The 24,911-nt window shown below is 34.6% G+C and overlaps 1 protein-coding gene across 3 annotated transcripts in view; it reads right to left on the reverse strand.

Annotated features, from left to right (window-relative positions):
- The window catches only part of GBE1 (1,4-alpha-glucan branching enzyme 1), a 284,943-nt gene that overhangs the window by 28,806 nt on the left and 231,226 nt on the right, over positions 1-24,911 (reverse strand). For all 3 annotated transcript variants that reach the window (XM_082392426.1, XM_082392427.1, XM_082392428.1), the window contains 2 exons: positions 19,038-19,222; positions 17,253-17,383 (listed from right to left, as the gene is read on the reverse strand). In XM_082392426.1, the coding sequence (XP_082248552.1) occupies positions 17,253-17,383; positions 19,038-19,222 (316 nt within the window). The remainder of the gene's footprint in view (positions 1-17,252; positions 17,384-19,037; positions 19,223-24,911) is intronic.

A 24,911-nucleotide genomic window follows, 5' to 3' on the forward strand; every position in this document is an offset into this window, starting at 1 on the left:
CATAGCAGACTTCTTTCTCATAATAGCTTCTCAATACATTTTTGAAACTGATATTGAGGATGACAATTCTGATTCACCAAGAAAGGCCAAATTACATGTCTTATTTTTTATATTCGAGGAAAGTAGGAGAAATTATTTTCCCATTCACTTAATAAATACACACAATGTAGGAGGCACTGTACAAGATATAAAATAAAAATGACTAAGATGTGGTTTTAGTTCACACGCAACTCATAGCCTATTAAGGGGAGATTAGAAACGCATATGAATGTCTATAAATAAAGCAGAAAGCAATATGCAATGAGAGGTAGAGCCAAGGAGGGAAGGTAGGATTGACAGTCTGTAAACAAAAACTTTTGAAGGCTAGGCTAGACTGTTAAGATTTATTTTGTAATTAAGAATGAGAACATTGAAGGTTTGTGAGAAAGGTTATGACAATCAAAAAAATTAACCTGAAGGTTGAGGGTAGAATAGGATGAACAAAGGAAAGACTAAGTCAGAGAAACCAGCCAGGGACCTAACAATGGTTCACGGATAGTAGTATGGCTAAACTTGGATAATGCAAATGGAGAGACATACATAAACCAATGAGATTTTGGATGTGCAACTAATGGTACTCAAATGTAAGGAAACTGATGCTCAATTTGGGGAAACACTTGGAAAGGGAGAATAGTTGTGCCCAAAGACACACAATAAGTTTAGTGGCAGAGCTGGGATGTAGACACAAGTCAAATTCAGATCTAATTACCCTACTCTCCACAAGTGGATGCCTATTTTATGCCAAGAATCAGGCAAAGTGTTTTCGCAGGCACTTTCTTGTTTAATTCTGAATTTGAGATTCTAAGCCTAAAGAGGTTGGAATGAACATGACATGAGGAATAAAAACAAGGAAAACAGATAAAGTGATATCCATCTGAGTGTTTAATTAAATTTAAAAGATTGGTGTTAAAGGACTGTAATTCTTAACATTACTTAAGGAGTCTGAATATCTGAGGTTTATTGCATTTGTTCTAGATCAATTTCTTGTTTAGTTGGTTCATTTGGTCACTTGATTGGGGAACATAAAATTATTGAACTGAAAAAATGTACCTTGCTCAATTTGGGAAAATACAGCAGGGGAAGAATGATAAAATGATAGAATTTTTATGGAGATTTTCTTTTAAAAAAGGAGATCAAATAGATCCCTATCCATTTGGATATCATTTTAAAATATTATTTCTTCTTATTTTAAATTCAAGAGCTTCCTAAGTATTTGATATATCTATAAACAGGCTGAAGTAGATAAGAAGTTTTAAGCATTATTTTATCATGTGTCCTTACATTTGAACCAAGGAAGAGCCATGTTCTGAAGACCTGTACTAATAAGACTAAAGAACAGTGAAGACATGAAGACTCTTAAATTCAATGGTTCTTCAAATACTTCAAAAGCTGCTGTGTTTGCTCAGCCACTTGATAAAGTGTCTGTTCAAAGTATAAGGATTTTGATGTAAGAAGTACTGTCGTTTATATCATTCTGCACTAAATTCACTTCACTCCTGCTGAAGAAACTAAGGAAATTTATTGTAAGGTACAAACCCTGAGGTTTCAGACTGAGTGACAATAAAAGGGGTTCTCTAGTGACTAGGTGGCCATGAAGATGGCAAAGCTGGTAAGTTACCATCTATCTCTAAATCTAAGACACCTTCAATTTTAAGATGAATTATTTTATACACCTCCAATAAAGAGAAAAATATCACTACCATGCTAATCACTGTAAGACACATCCCAATTGAAGACTTGTTAAAATGTGAAAAAAATGTACACTTAGAATATATGAATTTGGTATGTTATTTTTAGACCTGATTCTTTAATCAACCAACCCACAGTATTATGATTGCAATAACTTTTGGGAGTTAAGTGACCCCAGGAGAGAGAATCTGTATCAAAGGCAGAAAACAGTAGGTACGAAATTCTAAGGAACTGTGAACAAACATCTGGCAGTATAAGAACAGGTGGTAGAAAACAAAAATAATTTCATGTTTTTAACAGTCTAAAGATAACCACCCAGCACAGGACTTGCCTCAATGTTCTAACATAATGCTCCCCTTTCTATGTTTCATGAATTGAATTTTATTTATTGCCAGCCACAATTCACAAAATCTTAGGTTATGGCTGTATAGCGTCTCAAATAGATCTGTCTCTCTATTTTATAAATATAGTTAAATTATACCTCATTTATTGTCCTGAACCACAGAATTGGTCATAAATGATAACCTTTAGTTGCTCTCTCTGGTCTCTTTCCAAATATAGAAGTAGCAAAAACTTTGTGATGTGTTGCTGTATGTTCTATGAATGTATATGTGTGTTAGAGTGAGGCAGGTGTGTGTGTGTGTGTATGTGTGTATCTGATTTAGGCATTTCTATCTTTAGCTCTGTCATCTAGAATATACGATGACTTAAAAATTCACCAATGGAAATGATATTTTCATTATTTGTTTGAAATTATTACAGGGCAATGGACATTTATGAGTATATTACTTTCAATAGACAATATCCATTTAGCTTTTTGCTCTACCTAACTAACTTTAATTAAAAAAAAAACTCCCCCAATATTATAATATTTCTAAAATAAAATTAAAACAGAGGGTAAAATAAAAATAACTAGGAAATTTACTACTGAATGTAGTCAAAGTATATTTTAAATATAATGAAAGGCAAGTGGAACTTCCCTTTAAGGGTACAATATATTCTTTAAAATTTTTATTAGTTTATATTAAAATTTTATTGTCCTTGTAAAAAGCAACAACTTCAATGCATGAGCTACACATGCATTCAAGTTTGTGAACACTGTTTTCATTAAAAGTTTAAATGACAACCACATGTTTTAATTAACTGCAAAACAAAAGTATATTTCTAGTATAATTTAAAATGTGCTTGTTTCATCAGTAGGTTTCTGATTTTAGCCTAAAAAATAAACTCCAATTCCTGCAAGCTTACTTCCTTAACTATACATTCTTAGAAATTGTACAATGCAGAATAACAATAAAGTAAACTCAAAGGATGAGGGGCTCAAATATAATCTACCATGTTAATTAATGGATTGCTATGCTTTTTGAAATGCATTTTCATGCAAATTATTAGTTCATTCTTAGGCACCAAATTGAATAATTTAAAATATTGAGCACTACATATTTCTCCATGCAAATAGAAATATTATTCTAAATACTTTACAGAATTCTTTGACTAACCTAATTAGGAACTTTGCTTTGTCCTAGAAGATTATATAACTTGAACTAAAAAATGTCACTGTTTCTCAGTAACTCAAGAAAGGAAAAAATATGCCCACACTTCTAGACTAACCTCCCTCTAAAATTGTTGGTCTTTGTGCCATTAAAGATTATTACCCAAAGAACTTATAAATTCAATTATTTGATGAAGCAATAGCAATTATTTAGAACTGCAAAAGAAAAAACAACCGATTTCTGTACATCTTTTAAACACATACTTTGTAATCAAAATGAGTTTTGACCATGCAGATGCAACATTTTTTACAAACATATTGTGCTTTTGAACTCAAAATAATCTTGACATAGGCTATAAAGAAACGTCTTCACCCAAACTTACTCTAATACATCCTTTAATAGAGTCCTATGCAATGTATATATAAATGGAAAATACAATTGGATACTTCAAAGTTCCTGAAAAATGACGACAGTTAGCATAAGTAAGCATCATCTAAGCTATTTCATGCAGACAGACAAGAATAGGAGAAAGCATCCTAAAACAGTAAAATACAATGGGTGCATGGCTTTGGGGTCCAACAATTGCATTCTAAACCCGATTCTGCCAATTACCAACTGTGTGTCTTCCAGCAAGTTACTGAATTTCCTGGAGGCTCAGTTTCTCACTGGTAAAATGGAGGTAATATATCAGAGGGCTGCTGTGAAGATTCACAGAAGCAATGTACATCACGTGCTTAACACAGTGCCCAGTGCTGGGAAAAATGCTCAAGTTATTAGCTGCTCTTTATATTACTATTATAGACCCTGGACCATTTAAACTGCTGTCTAAAGTGATGAAAAATGTAAAAGTTGGTCGATTTACTTTCTTACTTTTTACACCCAACTTGGCCTTTTCTTCCTTTCTGACCTTTTTTTCCATTCCTTTCTTCCATGTCTTTGTTCTCACTAGAATCTAAACACTTTCCCTGTTATTTAAATAATCTGAACATTGAAGTTTGATTGGACAGTACATTGAACTATTTGAGGACTACACACTTTTTAAAATTTTATGAATTTGCTTCTGAGAAAGATTGAGACGCCTACTCTGAACATCCTAACTGAAAATTAAACACTTCCCCACACGCTCTTGCGTTTGTCCTGATTTTTCAACACAGCATTATCAACTTTTATCATCCTATAAATTTAATTATTATATTTTCTCTCTTCCTTTAATTAAAATAAACCTGTATAAGGGGAATATGTCTTTCTCCATCCTCCCTCTTCCCCTCTACCTGGGACCTAGATTAGTACCTGGAATATTTATTGAGTGGATCTTCTTTTCATTATTTTCCTATGGCAGTATCCTCCTTGGGTTTTGATCTATGCATGCTCTTGCTAAACTTTAAGAAATAATTTAACATTACTTTAGTCATAAAAGAACAACCTTGATTTTCTTCCCTCATTTTATAGAGTTAATATTCCAGACCCGTACAATGTAACTTCTAACACAATCCCATTTCATTATCTATAAAGTTTTACTTGGACATTTTAAAAGATTTTTTTTCCTTCTTTTTGGAACAGTCACAACAGTTAAACAGATGCATGTCAGCTTGAAGCAATTAATTCTCAAGCGAATAACTGTGATTGGTATGAGCCCTGGAGACAGACATTTTATATAATTCTTAGTTGAAGTGGATAAATGATTACATGTTTACTAAAGTCGACATATACTCAAAGACTTGTATTATCAACTTGACTGGTTAGCCTTCTTTATACAGATGACTGAAGTTAAGCCTTGAACATCAGAATGACTATGAAAAATCATATATATATGATTTTATATATAATTTGGCAAGGCCAGGATATGCACTTAGGTATATAATATTTTCTACACTCTACCACCATCTGCCAGTTAAAGTCTGCAAAGTAAATGAACATTAAAATACTTAAACATTTGAAAGCTTATTCTTTTAGTGTTGGTAGTAGAAACATCCTTTTTCTTTATTTGAAGTCAAAATTTATTAGGAGTAATGTATAGTCTATATTCTTCTTTCTCTTTTAACTTTTAAGACCAAATAGAAAATCTAATACTTTAGGGCTTACTCAGTGCTTCAGAAAGGTAAATGAGAAGGGGCTGAGCTAGCTTTCCTTGAGAAACTGTCAAGTAAAGCTTACAGGAGTATGTGTGTATGTGTGTGTGTTTGTGTGTGTGCGCACACATGCATCATTACTCCCAGTCATTCCTGAGCACTTCTGGGCACACAGTCAGTAACTATCAAAACTTTACCTAGGTTGATGATTGTGAGGAAGAAGATTCAAAGTAAACATTTCTCCACAGGCACCAAAAAAATTGAGTGAGAGAGCTTTAAACACACATACACATGTGATTGTTAATATATACATTTTCCAGGGGTATAATAAATCTAGTATAGTAGTTTACAATCATCTTGAAAACAATCATATTGGTTTAATCTTACTAGGTAGATGTGGAAAAGAATTACACAAGAAAAGAGTAAAGCTGCTAAGTTATTTCTGAAAAGTGCATTTTTGTACAATTCAAAACAAAATGAACCAATGTTTTGGCTATGATAGTCAAATATAAAGATGATTTACATAATTGAAATGAGCAAAAATTATGGCACATTTTGGATCAAATTCTATGTAGACTTAATTATTTACTTTTATAGTTATTTCACAAATGTTGAGTTTTATTTAGACTATCTAAGTATTATCAAAATTCCAAAGTGATGTGACTACTATGGTCATAAAAGAGTTAACCAAATCCAGTAAGACAATTCTGTATGTCCCTTAGGTAAGTTGTCTGAAGCTGTCAACAAACAAAATATCACCAGGAATAAATTTCCTACATTCAAAATTATTAAGGCAAGAAAAGGAAATATATACAATTAAATGAAAGAAAGCTGATGATAGCAGGATGATTCTCTTTCACCTCTTTGTAAAGTGTTCTTTATTCTATGGGATTTTTAGTCCCCAGACTCTTTATCCTCTAATATCCTTCAGCACCTAGCATGACACTTTCCCAATCTGCACTTGAAGCTGAAATATACTTAGATTTATATCCTGGTTTAACAAATATTTGAGCAGTCATCTTTTTCCTTAAAAAGTCATTTTACCCCTTTAAAGTAAATATGTTTGTTTTAAAAGTACTCCAGCTAAATTGATCTGTGTTTGTGAGTGTCAGAAACTAGGACAGTGTAACACTGCAAAAAATGACATTTAGTCAGAGACACCATTAACTTTTACAAAGAGAAGCAGAGAAAACAAATAAAATTATAAGTAGTGAGACACACTTTACCTATTTTAATGGTGTTTCTACAGGGCAACAAAAGGTGAATTATCTGGTGCCCAAGTAAAAAACTGTGCTGGACTTACAGGAACTAGATTTAAATCACATTTTTTCACTTACTAAGAATATGATCTTGTGAAAGTTATAAATCTTTCTAATGCTTATATTTAATTTGAGGATAAAAATACTTGCCTGACCCCATCACTAAGATGATGCGAGGGCAAGATGAGTCAATATAAATAAAAGTATTCATACACTGTCAAGTGTTATGCAATTTAACTTTTGGTACTAATTTGGAAACCATCTCTAAAATACATCTGATCCAACCAATTCTACTTAATTGAATAGAACCAGGTCATGCTAGATTTCTTCTACCTTTCAAAAAGCTATGATTCCAGGCTGCTCAGTATTTCCTAACAGTCATTAAACATCACAAAATTTCACTTAGTGAATAGGGGAAGACCATGGTAGAAGGGGCAATTAGAGATCATCTTCACAGAGCTACAGCTGAAGTTATGAGCATGTGTGAGTTCTTCAAGGGAAAAGAGCAAGAAAAAAGAATAAATGATTGGGTTGGGATCTGAGGGGAAAAAAGACAACACAAAGAGTGATTGATTAGAGAAGAAAGGGAAATCAAGATAGTGGTGCAGCTTGTGGAGAAAGTGGAGGTAAGGAAGAAAGGTGGGCCAATGGTACAAGAATGAGGAAAAGATATAGCAGGGAGCAGAAGACTTTTAATTCCACTACTTTGGAAGGACAGAAATCAATTTGTAGCGGTGAAATGGGGAACAGGAAATGAAAAAAGAAGTATGACAAGAGAATGTAGGCAACAGAGAGGATGTGTATCTACTCCTCTCATCCTTTCTTTTCCTTCCTTTTATTATCAAATTTCTAGTGCATTTTTAGAATAATGATAATGACAGTAATTATGACCATCGTAGCTAACAGGTACTGAGCTTATAGTATGTGCTGGACACTGTTGCCAAGCCTTTCACATGCCAGTAACTCATTTAATTCTGACAATAATTCTACAAGTAGGTGTTTTAAAAATGAGAAAACTAGGAAACAAAGACATTACTTTCATGAGTAAGTGGAAGAGATGGAACTTGAACCCTCAGATGGTCTTATTTCAGAACCCATGCTCTTAACCACTATCCTAGTAAAAAGAGCAAATTTCTCAATGTTTACAAGTATAAGACCCAGAAATACCTACTGCCATACAAGTTACATGAGCCTTTGTGAGATAAGAATGTTAGGGTAAGAGAACAAACTGAAGAAAGGAATGTTTCAGAATCAGAAAAGAATGCTACCACAGAGAAACTTATTTTCCTTTTGTTTTCCTTAGCTGGACAAAAAGGAAGAGTGTTAGAAGGGAAGGTAGTAGAGTGAAATTGACTATTTCCCTAAGTAATAAAGAGCTTATGGGGAAAAATTTACAGTAATGGTTATAATTTTACAGACAAAGAAAAGAATCTTCTGTTTTAATTAATGTTCCTATAATAAATGTTAATTGCTTGTCAATAAAAGGTAATATGACTGCACTTAAGTTATATATTAATTAAATAATTTTACTTAATAACATAATAAAGAATGCTTTCCTTATTCAACAGTTGGTATCATGTAACTACCAAAAGGATTAATTAGTTCCACAGATAAATTTCACAAATAAAATAGGGATTAATTAGGCATTTTGCCATCATTTAGGATAAGAGATACCACATTAATAGAATTAGAGATGGTTCTTACACATGGTTATAACTGAAACCACTGTTTCCAAGAACACATTGTTCATGGCTTTACTTTTTCCACTTTTCTCTGGAGAGACACAACTTTCTTTTGGTTGTAGCACCCATGTATCCTTAAGAGCCCTTAAACAGTTATAATGAACCAGTAATTAAATAATGGCTTAATTTTAAGAAATCTTCTGGAATACTCAGGTACCATTTTCAAATATAGATGAAACACTGAGCCCTCAATTTGACCCTGTGAGATTCTGAGTTGGAACAGCTTAACAGAAAATGATGAAAATAAAAATATCTCACTTATAGAAGATCCAAACTTTCTCGTAGGCAGGAGATATTCACTGAAAAAAAAAAGAAAGGGGGGGGGGTGGGCTAATTTCTACAGAGAAGATCCAGAAGGAAAAAGTAGTTTAACATTCAATATATTAGAAATTTATTTTAGATACTGAATGCTCTATTTAAAAAAAGCTGGCATCAGATATAAAGGTGATATGTATAATTCATTTTTCAAAATAAAAGAGAACAATCTGTTCTGGACTAATTAAATAAAGGACTATTTAAAAAGAAAGTTTAGATATGAAATCTTTCAGGCCGGTGTTTTCATTGTGGATTTTTCCTTCCTCTATAGTTTGCAATGCTATTCCCTAGGAAAGGAAAAAGTTTACTAAATGAGATAGTGAATGTAAAGTGCTTGCAGCACGCAAAGCATATGTTTGTAATAGATGGTAAATCTTATTATGAAAGTCTGTTCAGCAAGTATTCTGACAGCAGATTCCACAATTTTAAATTCTACAAAATCATGATGTATGTTATTGATAATATTTTATCAATTTTTCCTTTCTACCATTTAAGTAAACATCTGCTCTAAGGGAAAAGCAATAGATTATAGAAATCTCTGTGTTTTAATTACTTAATTTTGAACAACTTTTAAGGGCTCTTCCACCATTAGGAAACTGTATCCTCCATCTATCCAGCCCTCCATCCATACATACATCCATCCATCAATCAACAATTTAGCTTTATGTTTACCTAATATATTCCAAGTAAAGATATAATTGTTAATATAAGAAAGACAGTCTTACCATTTATCTTGGAGTCAATTGCCATATAATAGTACCTCTTTTCACAAATTGGTAAAAATACTTATGCTAGGAACAAATGTTTTCCTCCCATTAATGACACAACTAGTAGGTGAGAATATCCTGTTTTTATAGCACACAATAATATTTCTGATTTCTGTTTTCCCCAGAAAGACAAGAAATAGAGGAGAGAAATCTTGACTGAGCTATTGTTAGATGAATTTCTGGAACAAGAGGAGACTATCACTGAGGAACTGAGCTATGAACCAAAAACAGAAATGCTGTTGAATGACACTGAATAGCACTCAGCTATTAAAAAAAAAATCTAAAAACATTTGTGTGTAGTAAGGGCCCACTCGTTATTCATTACTACCTATAGTCCTATGAATATATATTAAACCAATCTAAAAGTGTTACAGCAGTTGCAAAATATTTTTCTTACTTTGTGATTCATCTCAAATTCCTGAGTAGAAAATGAAGCTAAATCATAGGCTCTTTATTGCCAGTGGAGGTGAGGGGTACACGTTTGTCATTATCATTAAATCACAGGGGTTTCTGGACAGTGTTTAACAATGAAAAATTACCAAAAGTACCTCTAGGTAATGAGGTAATGTTTAAAAGTATTACTTTCACCTTGAAACTAAAGAAGGCTAACCAAGGCCATGAGTGTACATCCATTTTGAAGCTACAGAAACAAAAGGAGGACTTATATTAAATATAAAATTGTTAGTAGGATTACCTGTCCCCATTCGCATAAAAAGAGCTTCATCACTAAATGGACACACAGAGTAAAAGCGCTCTTGCGCTCTCTCTCTCTCACACATATGCGCATGAGGAAAAGAAACATGCTTGCATCTGTTCAAAGTCACTATGTAGATCTTTTATGAGAAACCCTTGTACTTGTTTTTTTTTTTTTTTTTCTTTAATTTTTTACTAAAACATCTAAGCCTGGAAAACTAAAAAGTTAAGCTCTACATTTTTAGTCCAGAAATTAACCTCTACATATAAAATCTTGATAGAATGTGGCATCTAGCTAATCCTAAATTAAGTCCTTTGTTTTTATTTGCGCATAAAGCCTAGATTCTAACAAACACAGACTGTTACATAACCATGCTTCAAAGGCTTCTGTAAACTAAGCAACTCACAACAACATCTCTGCCTTCAGTGATCACACTTCAGTGAATCATCCAAGTGACCTTATATGCTCATAAGAAACTCTGTGTACAGGTTGCAAATGTCAGTGTCTGAATTTACATTTTAAAAAATACATCTTTCAGCAGTTTAATGAAAATATTGCAAAGATCTTGAGTCAAATCCAACTATTTACTCGTCTGTTCCCTTAGCTTTAAATATTTTTGGCCTGGATTCACATATTCTTCACAAGCCGTAATTTATGATTATTCCTCTTAACATTTCAATACCGTAACAGTTTGAAAAGCCATTTGGAAAGGGGGCTGCTATAACACTATTATTCTCACCTCACCTCAAAAGCATGCTGACAAATAATTTGAAAACATTTGTTACTAGTGTTGTTTATGCTCTCAGAGTGATAAGAATCTGTACATACCAAGACACATACCTTATAAATGAGCTGTGAGGGCTTAACATTTACATAAATATTTTACAATAAACTTAACTGATGTGATGCATCAGAAGGTTTCACTTTGAGCAAAGAACTACGGCACATTTATATTCTCCAGAATGCAGAGAAATCACAATAATTGACCTGAGGCAATTATTTCATGTTTTGCTTTAAAAAAAAATTTTTTTTTTTTTAGTTTTTTCTTTTGGATGATGGTGACAGGGGTCACAAGGAAGAATTTGTGGGGAAAAATTTGTAGAGGGTGATGGTGAGGTACTGTGGGAACCTGACGAGACAGACGTTTGTGCCATGAAATTGTGTATAATTTTCTCATGCTACCTATTTTCCCAGAACTATATCAAAATCATTTTGAACATTACAAAAATAAGTTATCATCTCTAATACCACTATTGCTACCGCCAGCAACTAAATGCACGCACCGATGAATGGCAGAAAGGGGCACCGTGGTCTAACAGAAAGAACATGGGCTTTGTAATACACTGCTCAACCTTCACCAGCCTGTGCTGGAGGGAAGTTGGATGTTTACTTAAAGGCCTAGTTTCCTGATCTGTCACATGAATCTAACACAACCTACCTTACGGGGCACCTGGGAATGTTAAACTACATACTTAATAAAAATGGCTAGCAAACAGAAGGCCCTCAAAAGAGGGCCCCTTCACCCATGCTCTCCCCTACGTCACTCAAAATGAGGCAGCATCATTTGTTTTATTCAAAATGGATTAGAAAGAGCAGTTTGTCCTTAGGGGCTTAGCAGTTTTCCTTTTGATTCAATGCTGATTTGATAATGGTCTAAGTGAAGAAATGTGACCACAGAAATACAATAATGATTCTGATACTATAAAGGGCATTATGTTTCTTTCTTTCTCTCCAGCTGAACAATGTAAAATCATAAGCAAATATACCACATCAGGAGAATGCATTTTATCTTCCTGCGCATGTAACCTGCCAGTACATTGGGTCTCAGTCCTGCATCACCCACATTGCTATCCACCGTATGAAAGAACGCTGGTGATTATTACACTGCAGATTAGTGGCTAAAAAGACAAATGGGAGACAGTGCACAGGCAAAGGGTTTTTACTGTTGCTACTTTTTTTGTTTTCTAGAATATGGCTACAGATTCCTTTTGCAGAAACAATACTATGTCCTTTAGCAATCACCATGAAGACCAGGTTCAAAACCTTAGTAATACAAAGCAGACAACCCTCTCAGCTTTCCAAATTTATCATCTTATTTTGAAGTGACAGCTGAAAGCATCCTTAAAGCGTTGCTTCTGTTCTGCCTGGCATTGCCCCCAAAATAGCTCCCCTTACAACAGTTTCTTGGGAAGACAGTCAGCACATATGCTACACAGATCTGAGTGAAAGTTGATGTCTTGCTATTTGATATACAGGATACACAGGTTCAAAAATGGAACTGCTCAAGAATTCAGACATGCTGCCTATTGCAGGTTTATATTTCATAGTGACAGAGGAAGTTCAAATGACTTCTTTAGAAACTTTAAATTTGTTCTGGTACCAAATCCTGCTTTTCTGGGAATTAAAAATTTGATGAATTTCTTGACTTCATTAATACATCCAATCTTGCCTCTGTGGATCCTTCACAGAGAAAATCTGTATTCAGTTCACTGGCTCAGTAGTTGGAAATACCAGTGGCATAGAAGAACACTTTGGTCAAGTCAGAAACTACAGCACAGAAATCCCAATGTTTTTGTACTTTCTATACCTGAAATGATTCTATAATGCTGAACTACAATGTTGTTTAAAGGTATAAGAATAAAGTCAGAAAGATGAAAGACCAAAAAGAAATGAGACTTGTAAAATGCTAAGGATAGTAAAAAGAACTGTTAAAGCTAAGCTAGAAACAACAAGAAGCTGAAAGAAGAGCTCTCTCTATTGCTTAGGGAAGATGGTACGATCATAACATTAATACTCTAGTGCTCTTGTATCTTCTCTATTAATAGTTTAGAGACAAAAAATAATGTTTTTTTATGTTCAATGTTAAATTTGGAATTTTAGTTAAATTAGCTGAATAAATAAAGAATAAGGGAGATAGGACATAATACAAATACACATAAAGAAAAGCTAAAGCTTTTAATTCGAAAGTGAATAAAATATGAGTGAAAAATGTGACGGCTGCCAGAAAAGCTGATGTAACTTTAACTCCGTTAACGAGAGAGCAGTCTCAAGGTAAGAGGAGGTAATGGGGCACTCTATATCATACTTGCCAGACCATATCTGGAATATTCTGCTGTTAGTTCTGGAGACACAGTGAAGAGGAGTGTGAACAATGCTGGGCGGATTTTGATAAGAGAGACATGATGGTAACAGGTCTGGAAAGTATCACAAGAATCTATTAAAGAAACCAGAGGTATATTTGGTCTGGAAGAGGGTAGACTAAGGAGAGGTGGTACTGTGAGGAACAAGTTAAATGCCTTTTTGATTTGAATAGCTGGCATATAGAACAGGAATTGGCCCCAGAGTACAGAATTCATGCATTTACATTTAAGGCTATATTAAAAAAACAAACAAACAAAAAAAAAAAACTTGAATTGTTTACCTTGTGAAATAGTGAGATTCCTAAGACTGGAAAGTGTTCTGATGTCTGCTATGATTTGTGAAGGAGTATATCGGTGGGATTTCTGCACTGAACTGGGTTATTGGAGTATAAAGTGTTTCAAAAACCAGAAGTTTTTATGATTTCAAGCTAGGAGTTAGGGCTGGCAGTATTAATATAGCTAATTAGAAAATATGGTTTAAGGTATGTTGGAAATGCTCTCCTGCTTTCCTTTCCTCAAAAAAAAAAAACCTCATTATAAAAAAAAATTATTCTACTAGATATCTAGTCCATTAGGTCTTCCATACTTTTGAGTATTCAAAAAGACTGTTATTAAAATGCAAATGTCCTTAGAGGAAGCAATAACATATAGGAATTAGTTACAGCTTGTTGACAGAAAGACAGGAATGAGAAAGGCAGCAAGAGTAAATAAGGTCCAAGTGGGCACAAATCTGTAGAAGACAAAATCCTTGTAGTAAAAGAACCAAACAATATTTCTTCAAGGTTCTCTTAGAGACGCAACAGATGACTAAGGCTGCAACTATGACTTCTATAAAGATATGGCCCAAATTTCCAAGATCTGTATATCATTACAACATTTAATGAGTACATTTTCTGAAATGAGTCATTAATGTAAAGCATTCAGTATTTATTAATATAGAAATTTTCTGTATAACAGGTGCCTATGGGCGTTTAAACAAATTGCTAAATTTCAAAAGATTCAATTTGTGGCAAGGTTTACCAAACCAAACTAGACTTTCATGTACAGTGTAACTTTGTATCATTAAACAAAATTAACTTTTGGGGTGGGTTTTACTTAGTAAAATATACTATGTTACTATATATATTTTCATTTAATAATATTTGTTAAATTATACAGACTTCAGATAGGAGATCAATGCAGCTTGAGCCAAGATTTTTCTCCTAGACAGACATCATCATTGAAATTCCATGTATTTCCATTTGTCAGTGATGCTAAATTAAATTCATATTTTCTATTCCCCAAACTGGTTACTCCTCCTTGCTTTGATGTCCTCAGTCATAATACTACTACCATTCTTCTCACTCTTCAAAGTGAAACCTTGTATCTTCTTTTCTACACCCCATGTCCAAACAACTGCTGAGTCCTTTCACTGCAAGAAAGCGCTTCATATACCTCTTTCTAGCCTATGGACATTACTTTAGTTCATACCCTAATTATCTTTTACGTGTACTTCCATTTTTCATAATTGATATCTGTACTTCCAACCTCTCTCCTCATAAAAGCTAACACCCTGGATACATGAGAACTTTTCCAAATGCGTACATTCTTATCAAGTAGCTCCCTAGCCCAAACCCTTCAGTGACTCACTATGAAACTATAGAAAAAAGCCTAAACTAATTAATAAGGCATTAAAATATTCTATTATGTGATGGCAATCTATCTTTTCAGTTTTATCTCTGAGTACTTCTCCCTAGGGTCACCATTCTCCAGTTAATCTATGGTACTGTCCATTATCTAAGGATAGTCTATGATTTCCAACAGCTGGAATAGCCTTCCTCAGTTTTTTCTACAATTTTATCCATTTCTCAAGGTCCAGGCTTAAAGGTCTTTTCTTAATCAATCAATCGGTCCACCAATCATCTCTCTCTCTGTCCCTCCCCCATCCAGGCTTAAAAGTCTTTTCCTTTTCAATCAATCAATCAATCTCTGTTTTTTTTTTCTCTCTCTCTCATATTTATTTATTTTTCTTTTACTTATCCTCTATTAAACATGAGGATAAGTTTGTGGAACATTCCTGCCCCATCCCCTTTACTGCATTATGCCTTACATCTTAAATTGGTTTTGTACATCTCTTCTTCCCCACTTAGGGTCAAGGGCAGTACTTAACTAACAAACACTGCAATAGATCACAAGTGTTCTGTAATTGCATTTTGGTTTGATAATAATTAAAATTATGGTTTGATTATATGACATTATTAGATATAGCAGGATTTAGTCCAGGGGTATTACTTTAGCAGTTTGTAGCTGAGAAGGCTTATGTATGAGTTGCTACATGTCTAGCATCTGTTTGCATTTCTTCATGGAGATGGTGAGAACATTTGCCTCCTGAACAGTACAGCTCTTCTTTAGTGCAGACAACCTCATTACACTGATTTCCATTGTCTGAGCATTCTCTGTGTTAACTGGGGCAGAGTTAGGCTATTAGTCACAGCGATAGACTTCCCTCCCAAATGCTCTGATGTCCTGTGGGATGGTGATCTGGGAGGGTTGGGGTAGAAGACAGGGAACATCCTTCACGACCCTCAATGTCACTGAGCAGCACAGGTGCCACAGGCTACTTACCAGACAGTATGGCCCTTTACTCCTTACTGCCAAGAAACATGCTGTCTGGGCAACCACTTCACCAAGGAGGCCACTTCCTGGAGCCTCAGGGGTAATTCCTGATCATGATGATAGCTACTCATGACGATAGCATTCTCCTCCCTAGACACCTCTCTGGGGATATGGGACTGAATTCTGGTCAACGGGATACAAAAGGAAATCTGCTAAAGTGACTTCATTCTTGAAAAAAGACACAAATCTATTTGCCTTTTGTTGTGTCTGAAGGTGACATTTGGAACCATGGCTGTTATCTTGCAACTCTACCAGGTGCCAGCCTTTGGACACTGCTGGCACCCTGGGAGTTAAAAGCAGAAAGGCCAACAGACCAGGGAACTTGATGATATTGTCACAGTGCTGGGGTCCCCCTGCCTCAGGGCTTTCATTGTTTGGCAAAATGCATTTTCCTTATTGTTTGAGCCAGTCAAATAGGGGGTTTCTCTTACTGTAGCTAGAGACACCCTGACGCGTAGGACTTCATGCTGGCCTCCGGCATCTCGCTCAGGTGGCAGACATTAATCATTGTTAGGGCTTCAGGGGAAGAACACATTCTTCCTACTGCCTGTTTAAAAATCTGTGCTGGTTTGTTGCTAGATCCTGAATCTGTCGCTTTTTTCCATGGATTGGGTAAGCCATAATCTCTTTAAAATACACAGCAGGTTTCACTTTGTAACAATGATCACACTTACAATTATTAATGTTTGTCTTCTTCACTAGTTTAAAAGCTCAATGAGGGCAGTGACTGTATCTGCCAGGAAATTCCTGTATTTCCAGCACCTAGCACAGGGCTGGCATGCAGGTGTTCAATAAATAGATGCTTAGTAAATATCTGTGAAATGAATGAATGGACGAGTAAATGAATGTACAGACAATATCAAAACATTCTCCCTATTATTTCCTTTGCTTACACCTCCCATGCCCTGATTCCTTACCAATTCAGGCCCACAAAAGTGAGCTATGTCCTGTATTTTAGGAGACAGGAAAAAGAAAGGGGAAGAAAGCTATCTTTACAGCTACTGTCTACTTGCTCACTCAGTGGAGAGGGGGAAAGGAGACAATCCTCAGGGGTGATTTACAAAATATTTTCATAAAGAGAAACAACAATTATCTCCTATACTACTAATAGTATATTAATAGTATATTAATCCTATACTACATATTGGATTAAAATATTACTTAATAAAATGTTAAAACTCATACTTTTTAGAGCCAGAATGGAGTTTAGGGTTAATTTAGTGTAACTGAATTAAGCAAAGATTTATCAACTATTTTAAGTCCCTCATTTTTCAGATGAAGAAACTGAGAGCTACTGTCACCAAGATCAGCATTAGTTTTTCTGATGCTCTATGATGCAATAAAAAAATTGAATGCAGACCGCCATATTCATTGGCAACAAAAAGGATATTTTCCTGGCACTGTCGTTCCAAGTCGGTAATCAGTGTAGCTGTTGCTTGGATGAAAGTTGAAAACAAAAAGAAGGCCTGCTCTCTCAAAAGCAATGATCTTATTGGTTTCATGCTCTTCACTAACATGGGCCTGTAAGAATTAACACACATAATACATTTAAATAATACCCAGATGCCGTTACAAGTAAATTCTTTACTTTTTTTTACAAAAAAGTTGTTTTTGTCTTTATTAACAGTCTTGTTAGTTATTAAGCCAAAAATGAAAATTCTAGCATGTTATATTTTTTGAACATGTTGCAATCTTGCCCTATCAAACTCTAGGCCAATAGCAGTCTCAAAAATTGCTTAAGGAGTATAAAAATCTCACCAGCAACTTGCTAACTTCAAACAAAGCACAGACAGAGGATTAAAGTTTTGGCTTAGGTTTTAGGTAAAAATATAGCACCTGTGCTATACATAAAGCATCTGTGTGTGTGTGTGTGTGTGTGTGTGTGTGTGTGTGTGTGTATTAGATCTACTTATAAGTGAATTTTCTTTAAGACTTCTGTTTTAGTCCTTAGATTAATGAGGTAAGGTATATAAAATTACTTTTCAAAATATGATGTAACATTGTTATTATATCCAGATTTCTGAAGTTGTAGTTTTCTTAAAAACTTTACATTATTGCACGACTTTGTCAGATTCAAAAACAACCAAGGGTCCTTCACAGTATACTTTTTTTTTTGTCTAATAATAGAGAAAGTCTGAAAAGGAATTACAACATCTACAAGCCCTCTTATTTTATACACCACATTTTACAGTAGGTAGTGAGAAGGCTTTGTTCTTTCAACCCTACCCTCTTCCAGCCCCAGCTCTGAGAGGACTCATTTCCATGCATGTCAGCAGCGCCACTCTTGGTAATTTAGAAATGTGAGCTAAGGCTCTAGAGCAAACAGCATGCCTTTTGGTATTCAACATTGTTCCAGTTGAAAAGGAGCATCATTTTGCTCTCTCTTCTGGAATCAGCACTACTAATAAATGCGATTAGGGCGTTTGTGTCATGTAGCCAATCTTACTGAAAATATAAGTACCTTTGTTCAACCATTAAAAAAAAATCAGAGACACCAAAGTAAAAACACATCAACAGTAATTTCAAACAGCACCAGTAGAAAGTAAATGGATTATAAGTAACACATATTATATGCTAATTTTTGCAAGGGAAAAAAAACCGCTGTATAAAATCTGAACCTGTTAATTACATTTTCTAAAACTTATTGAAAACTGAGACTTTAATTCCAGAGGAGAGTCAGGCTCATGAAAAATACAAAACAGCACACAGGTGTAATGGCATCTATTGAAATGACAAGTTAAGAGACCAGTAAAGGAAGGAAAAAAAGGAATAAAGAAATCTCCATGTTGTCAAAGCAGTTTCTTTATGACAGCATAATTATTTATATAAAGAAAAATAGTCAAAACAATTAAGATATTTCCACAGCAATTTCCAAAGTGGATTCCATGCGGAGCTTTTGTCATTTATTTTAACCAATTGAAATAAAAATTACTAAATTTAAACAACAACGACAAGCTAACCAGGAATGGAAGCAGGGAATTATGTTTAAGATTTTCATTATCTATTGGGGAGACTTCAGTAACATGTTTTGACAACCTGAAGTATGTCACAGGGCACTACACACTGAATAATAAAATGCTGTTTAAAAGATCTGCATATAGATTTAAATCAATTGCCATTCTAAGCATGTACAACACTGGTGACTAAAACATAACATTTAGAGTAAAGAGCTTACCTGTGGAGCTGAAAGCCAATGACATCTTTCTTCTAATTTATTCATATCCCTGTCAAAGTTATTTAGGAACTTATAGCGGAGAAGGTCATCATCAGTTAAATGAAACTGCCTTCTTGCATAATGGTAGCTCTCATTATTTCCTTTTCTTGGGAAGTCTAACCATTCAGGATGCCCAAATTCATTACCTGCATTTGAAAACAAACATAAACATCACCTGGTAATATTAACATTTCTTATTAAGATAACTTAATAATTGTATGTTTTAAAGTCTTTGAAATCAGTTTAGGTTATAATTTACTATAGCTGTGCCCTATAAATGATGCACAACCCTGGCTTAGAAACAGCATAGTCTAGCATGCAGTACCGACAGCATTTGGACTCAAAAGCCCAGGGCACAGTTTTAGCCTGGTCACACATTCCTTGTTCTACATCTCATTTTCCTCATGCACAAACTGAGAACAGTATCTCTGTCATACTTCTTATTTCATCTCTGAAATAATCTCTGAAATCTCGGGGTAATTTTTGAGATCTCTATTTCTATAATCTCTGAAATCTGTACAACGCTTTGCAATTTCCAAAGGCTGTATGTACATTATTTTTTGATCCTCGAAGGAACTCTCTATTATATCCATTTCACAGATGAGAAATCCAAAGCTGTAGACAGTTAAGGGATTTGCCCAATCTCACATGAATAATAACTAGAAAAGCAACCGTTAAAATTTAGTTCTTCTCATTAAAATCCAAAGTTCTTTCTAACTCATCACATCAGGCAAGTACGTTTTAAACTTCAGGTGCTTCAGAAACCCAAGTCATCACTTTTATTATTCATTTTCCCCATCCCTTTCTCAGATCCATGTGCCACCATTAGACGTATATCTTCAATTTAAATGTGTGTGTGTGTACGGCTGGGACACTTCGTTGGGAACCCATTTGATATTATTTCTCATTATAATGATGAGAACCAGAAACCTGACACTTTAAAAATGAAATAAAATAATAACACCTACATATTATACATTCTTCCTTCTGAAAATCAAATTTAGATATTAGTGGTCTAATAGACTGGCTCCTATTGTTTTCCCCAGGTTAGATTTCTATTTTATGGCTTCTTTTTTTTCCTCCTAAAAATTAAACACTACTTTCCAAAATTTACTGACATTTGCCACTTTAATGCTGCAATTTTCTAAGCCACAGATTTCTCCTTTGAGTTGGAAAGTACCGTAGCTGACACAAGTGTGTCCTACTTTAAGGTAAATAGTTGCTAAGTGAAATAAGTGAGACAGAAAAAGACAAATACCGTATGATCTAACTGATATGTGGAGTCTGAAAACAACAATAACAGCAACCAACCAGCAAACAAAAAACAAGCGCATGGATACAGAGAACAGACCAGTAGTTGCCTGAGGTAGGGGTGGGGGGTTGGGCAAATGGGTGAAGAGGGTCAAAAGATATAAATTTCCAGTTATAAAATAAAAATTAAAAAAATATGGGGATGTAATGTACAGCATGGTGACTATAGTTGATAATACTGCATTGCATATTTGAAAGTTAGCTAGGAGAGAGTATCTTGAGAGTTGTCATCACAAGAAAAAAAAATGTCTGTAACTATGTAGGGTGATGGATCTTTTAACTGGACTGACTGGATGATCATTTTGCAATATATACAAATACTGAGTCATTGTGTTGTACATCTGAAACTAATGTAATGCTAGGTCAGTTATACTTCAATAAAAAAGAAAGGCAGAAAAGAAGCTAGCATATTAATATTCTAATAAATAAACACTAACAAGCTATGATGTGATTCAAAATGATTTACTGCAGAGTTGCTTTAAATGGTAAATTCTGCGAAGAAACACTGCAATTTACATTTAACTTTTCAGGACTACAGTCATCAAAATAAAAATAACATCCAAATATGTCTGTAGCAGCTTCATAAAAATTAAAGTGTCTGCAAAAATTTTCCTTAATTCGAGTATTTCAGTCTAAACAATATTTCTTATATTGTTGTCTGCTACGTGACAGAGGAGGGAACCAGATTTCTAACTCCGTGGGCCTTTATTTACTTTATGGTGTCTTAAAGTGATACGGGAACTTCCCTCTGCTACACTTAGGAGGCCTGCCTAGGTCTGGAGCCTGATTCACATCAGCCCATGGTGAACCCATGGCATAGCTTGCTCCATCATCCATTCAACGAGCAAAAAGATGCACCTCCAGAATTGTAGTCCAGCATATTCATCGCTGATAATGAAGGTACTGCCAGTCTGGAGAAAATTATATGTCCCAGTACTAGTGGGATTTCAACTAGTTGGGAATTTAGGAGAGACCAGAAATGCCATAGGGTAGCTAAAGTATAGTAGCCTACAAACCGGATCCAAGCTCTCTATAGGCAAAATACTTTTATTTTGGTATGACCATGAATCTCTGAGTTGACTCCAGTATTAATAAGCAATTTCTTTGGCCTTTTTGGGGGGAGATTGTTATATCACTGCCATCATGATTATCATAGTAGAAGCAGCAACAAAAGCTTAATGTTGGCTTATTATTTGCCAGGCACTATTCTAAGCATTGCACATGAATTAATTCCTTTCATTTTCAACAACCCTGAAGTAGTTACTATTATTGTCCCAGTTTTATAGGTAAGGAAACTGAGGCACAGAGAGTTATTAAGTAGTGGGGCCTATGAGCCCAGACAGTTTGATTTTAGCACCCTCACTCTTGGTTACCACTCTCCCGTATTGCTTAGAAGCAGATACCATGGAAATATAGTGCAAAAATTGACCAAACTCTCATATGTGGACAGAGATTCCAAGATAATGGAATGATGCGCAAATGTGTTGAGTGAGAAGGTGAGATGCAGTAAGGAGTTTGGTTTAGCCATGAAATAGGGCTTGTGGTGAGGAGAAGAGGTGAGACAGGCAGGGTGAAGCTAGATTAGGATGGGCCTTATAATCTTTAAACCTTAAGCTACTTTTAAGTAGGAGGATGCAAAGCTCAAATGTGTTTTTATTAAAGTATCTCTGGTAAATACAATGTGGAGGAGACACTGGATATTGGAAATAGCTGAATGGTAGGAAAGCTAACATGGAATTCAAAGTATAAGATAAGAAATAACCAGGGGAGTTCCCTGGTGGTCCAGTGGACTCTGCACCTTCCCTGCCAAGGGCTCAGTTTCGATCTCTGGTTGGGGAACTAAGATCCCACTAGCCGCACGGCGCGGCCAAAAAAAAAAAAAAAACAGAGAGATGACCAGATGCAGTGGGAATGGGGAAAAGAATGGCATTTTTGAGGTGGAAATAACAGGATTTGATGACTGCCTGCTGCATGGATTTTAATTCCAATGAGGACATTTTTGAGAAACATGAATTTAGGCAATTGAATCTCTCCGGGACTCAGTTTCCTCATCTGTAAAATAGGATAACAAGTTTCATAAAAGCTCTTTTAAGGTTCAAACAAGGTAAATAAGGCACTTGGTACAGGGTCTGGCAGCTAAAGTTTTCAATGTCTGGCAGCTTTTACATTACACACTCATTACTGACGTTGCTCAGGAAAGAATGACATAAAAGCCAATAAGTGAGAGTTACTATAAACCTAAAATTTCTGGCTCCCATCATTCTGAGGAGGGAACTGACCAGCCCAACTCTGCAGCAGACATACAAGCAACCAGGATGAATTCATGGCAGCTATTTGGCTCTTCTTCACTTGGTTTCGTGGTACAACATTATTCTTCTCTTTAGAGTGTGGAAATTTTATGCTGATGCGTTTATTCGTATATTCAATAATACAAACACATTTCCCTAAGCCAAGTATTAATGTTCTTTGAATTATCTATTTTAGATCTTAAAAGGCAGAATTGACTGTGAAAGTAATTTTGCTACAAGACACCCAGATTGATCGGGCAAATCAGGTTGCTATGTTAGGAATCCCCTCTCTACACTCTTCCTTCATTATTCCTACTACATGTTCATCCTGCAACCCCTGAACAAGCTCTCAGGGGTTATTTATAGTTATACTATATATTATACACACATATATATGCTATATATTGTATATATTATGCTATATAGTATATATTTTTATAGTATATATTTAGTATACAGATGATTATATTCCACCTAAAGTTAACATTTTAGACAACCTTCTAAAACTATAGCTCAGTTCTGGTTGAAACACTCCTGGCATTTGAGGACCTCCTCATCTCCTAATTTCTTCCCAGTCTTCTTGAAAATGTGACCCAGGTCACAATTTCTGTTGCTTGCCATCTTTTCTATCTGCCTCAAGGTAGACTAATGAGGTAAAAACATAAATTTTTCTCCAGTGTATAGTTTAGCTTCTCTCTTAGTATCCCTCCTTGGAAGCCTAGTTTTTATCAGTACAGAATTGAATGGTGTAATCTCATTACATACTCTCATAATCTGGTGTAATCTCATACATCTCATAATCTGATTAAAAGCTAACTACCTGCTCCCCAGAAACAGATACACACACACACAGAACCTCAAGGATTCATGGACTCCATTCAAAAACTGATACAATGTGAAATTACATTATTATCATTTATTTGAACATTCTACCATGAAAATTCACATCCTTATGATCTACAGAGTAAACGATTGAAGAGTAGCACAATTACAATTAAATGAAGTAACAGATGCAAATTATTTAGAAGAGTACAAGATAAAATATGTAGCTCAATAAATCTTAGCTACTATTATTATAGTGTTATATTTTCTTTTATTATTTTTATTGTACAAGTAACGTACTGATATATTATTTTTAAAAATCACAATTAAATGCACATACACAATATCTGAAATCTTATCAGATAGCCACTTGCTATGGTCTGAGTGTTAGTGTCCCCCCCAAATTCATATGTTGAAATTTAATCCTCAGTATGATGGTCTTAGGATGTGGGACCTTTGGAAGGTGTTTAGGTCATGCAGGTAGAGCCCTTATGAAAGTGATTAGCGCTTTTATAAATACGAGACTCCACTGAGCTCCCTTTCTCCTTCCACCACAAAAGGTTATGACTAAAAAAAAAAAAAAAAAAAAAAAAAAGGATATGACTAGAAGTCTATGATCTGGAAAAGGTCTCTTCTCTCTCAACCATGCTGGCACTCTGATCTCAGACCCCTAGTCTCCAGAAATTGTGAGAAATAAACTTTTATTGTTTATAAGCTACCTGGTCTTTGGCATTTCATTATAGCAGCCCAAGTGAAATGACATCACTGTTTCCCTGTTGATAAATATTTTATTTATTTTTATTTATATCTATAGGAATAGCTATATATATCTATCTATATCCATACCTATACTTATATACATATCCATCTATCTATTATTCTATCTATCTTACCTACCTACCTACTTACAACTAGTTTTTGAAAAAAGGTAGATATATTATATACTATTTTGAATTTTAATATAAACACTTTCCATGTTAATAAGTATATTATCACCATGACAATATTCCATTTTGTGCATAAAATGCAATTTTATTTAACTATTTTCCTCGTGTTAGTCATTTTGGCTTTTTCTAATATTCTAGTATTATAAAAAAAGGCCAGTCTTATAAATGCATCTCTGTACACTTGTCTGATATTTCCCTAACATTAACTGAATAAGTAAAATACTGGTTCAAAAGGTAAATAGCAGATAGGATTCTAAGAGAAAACATTTCTCAAGTTTTGAACATTGCTAATTATTTGAAGACACAGGCACAAGGTAGTAAATTGTTTCTCAAAATAATGTTTAACACACACACAAATTATATTCCTTAATGTATATGTTTAAGTTTCTACTTTAAAAGTACTTTTTATTACTCAAATTTAAGACTTCATTTTAGTGCCTTCTAACATACATTGATCTTAAACGTTC

Source organism: Balaenoptera borealis (genome assembly GCF_965194805.1).
Source record: "Balaenoptera borealis genome assembly, chromosome: 5".
Lineage (NCBI taxonomy): Eukaryota > Metazoa > Chordata > Mammalia > Artiodactyla > Balaenopteridae > Balaenoptera > Balaenoptera borealis.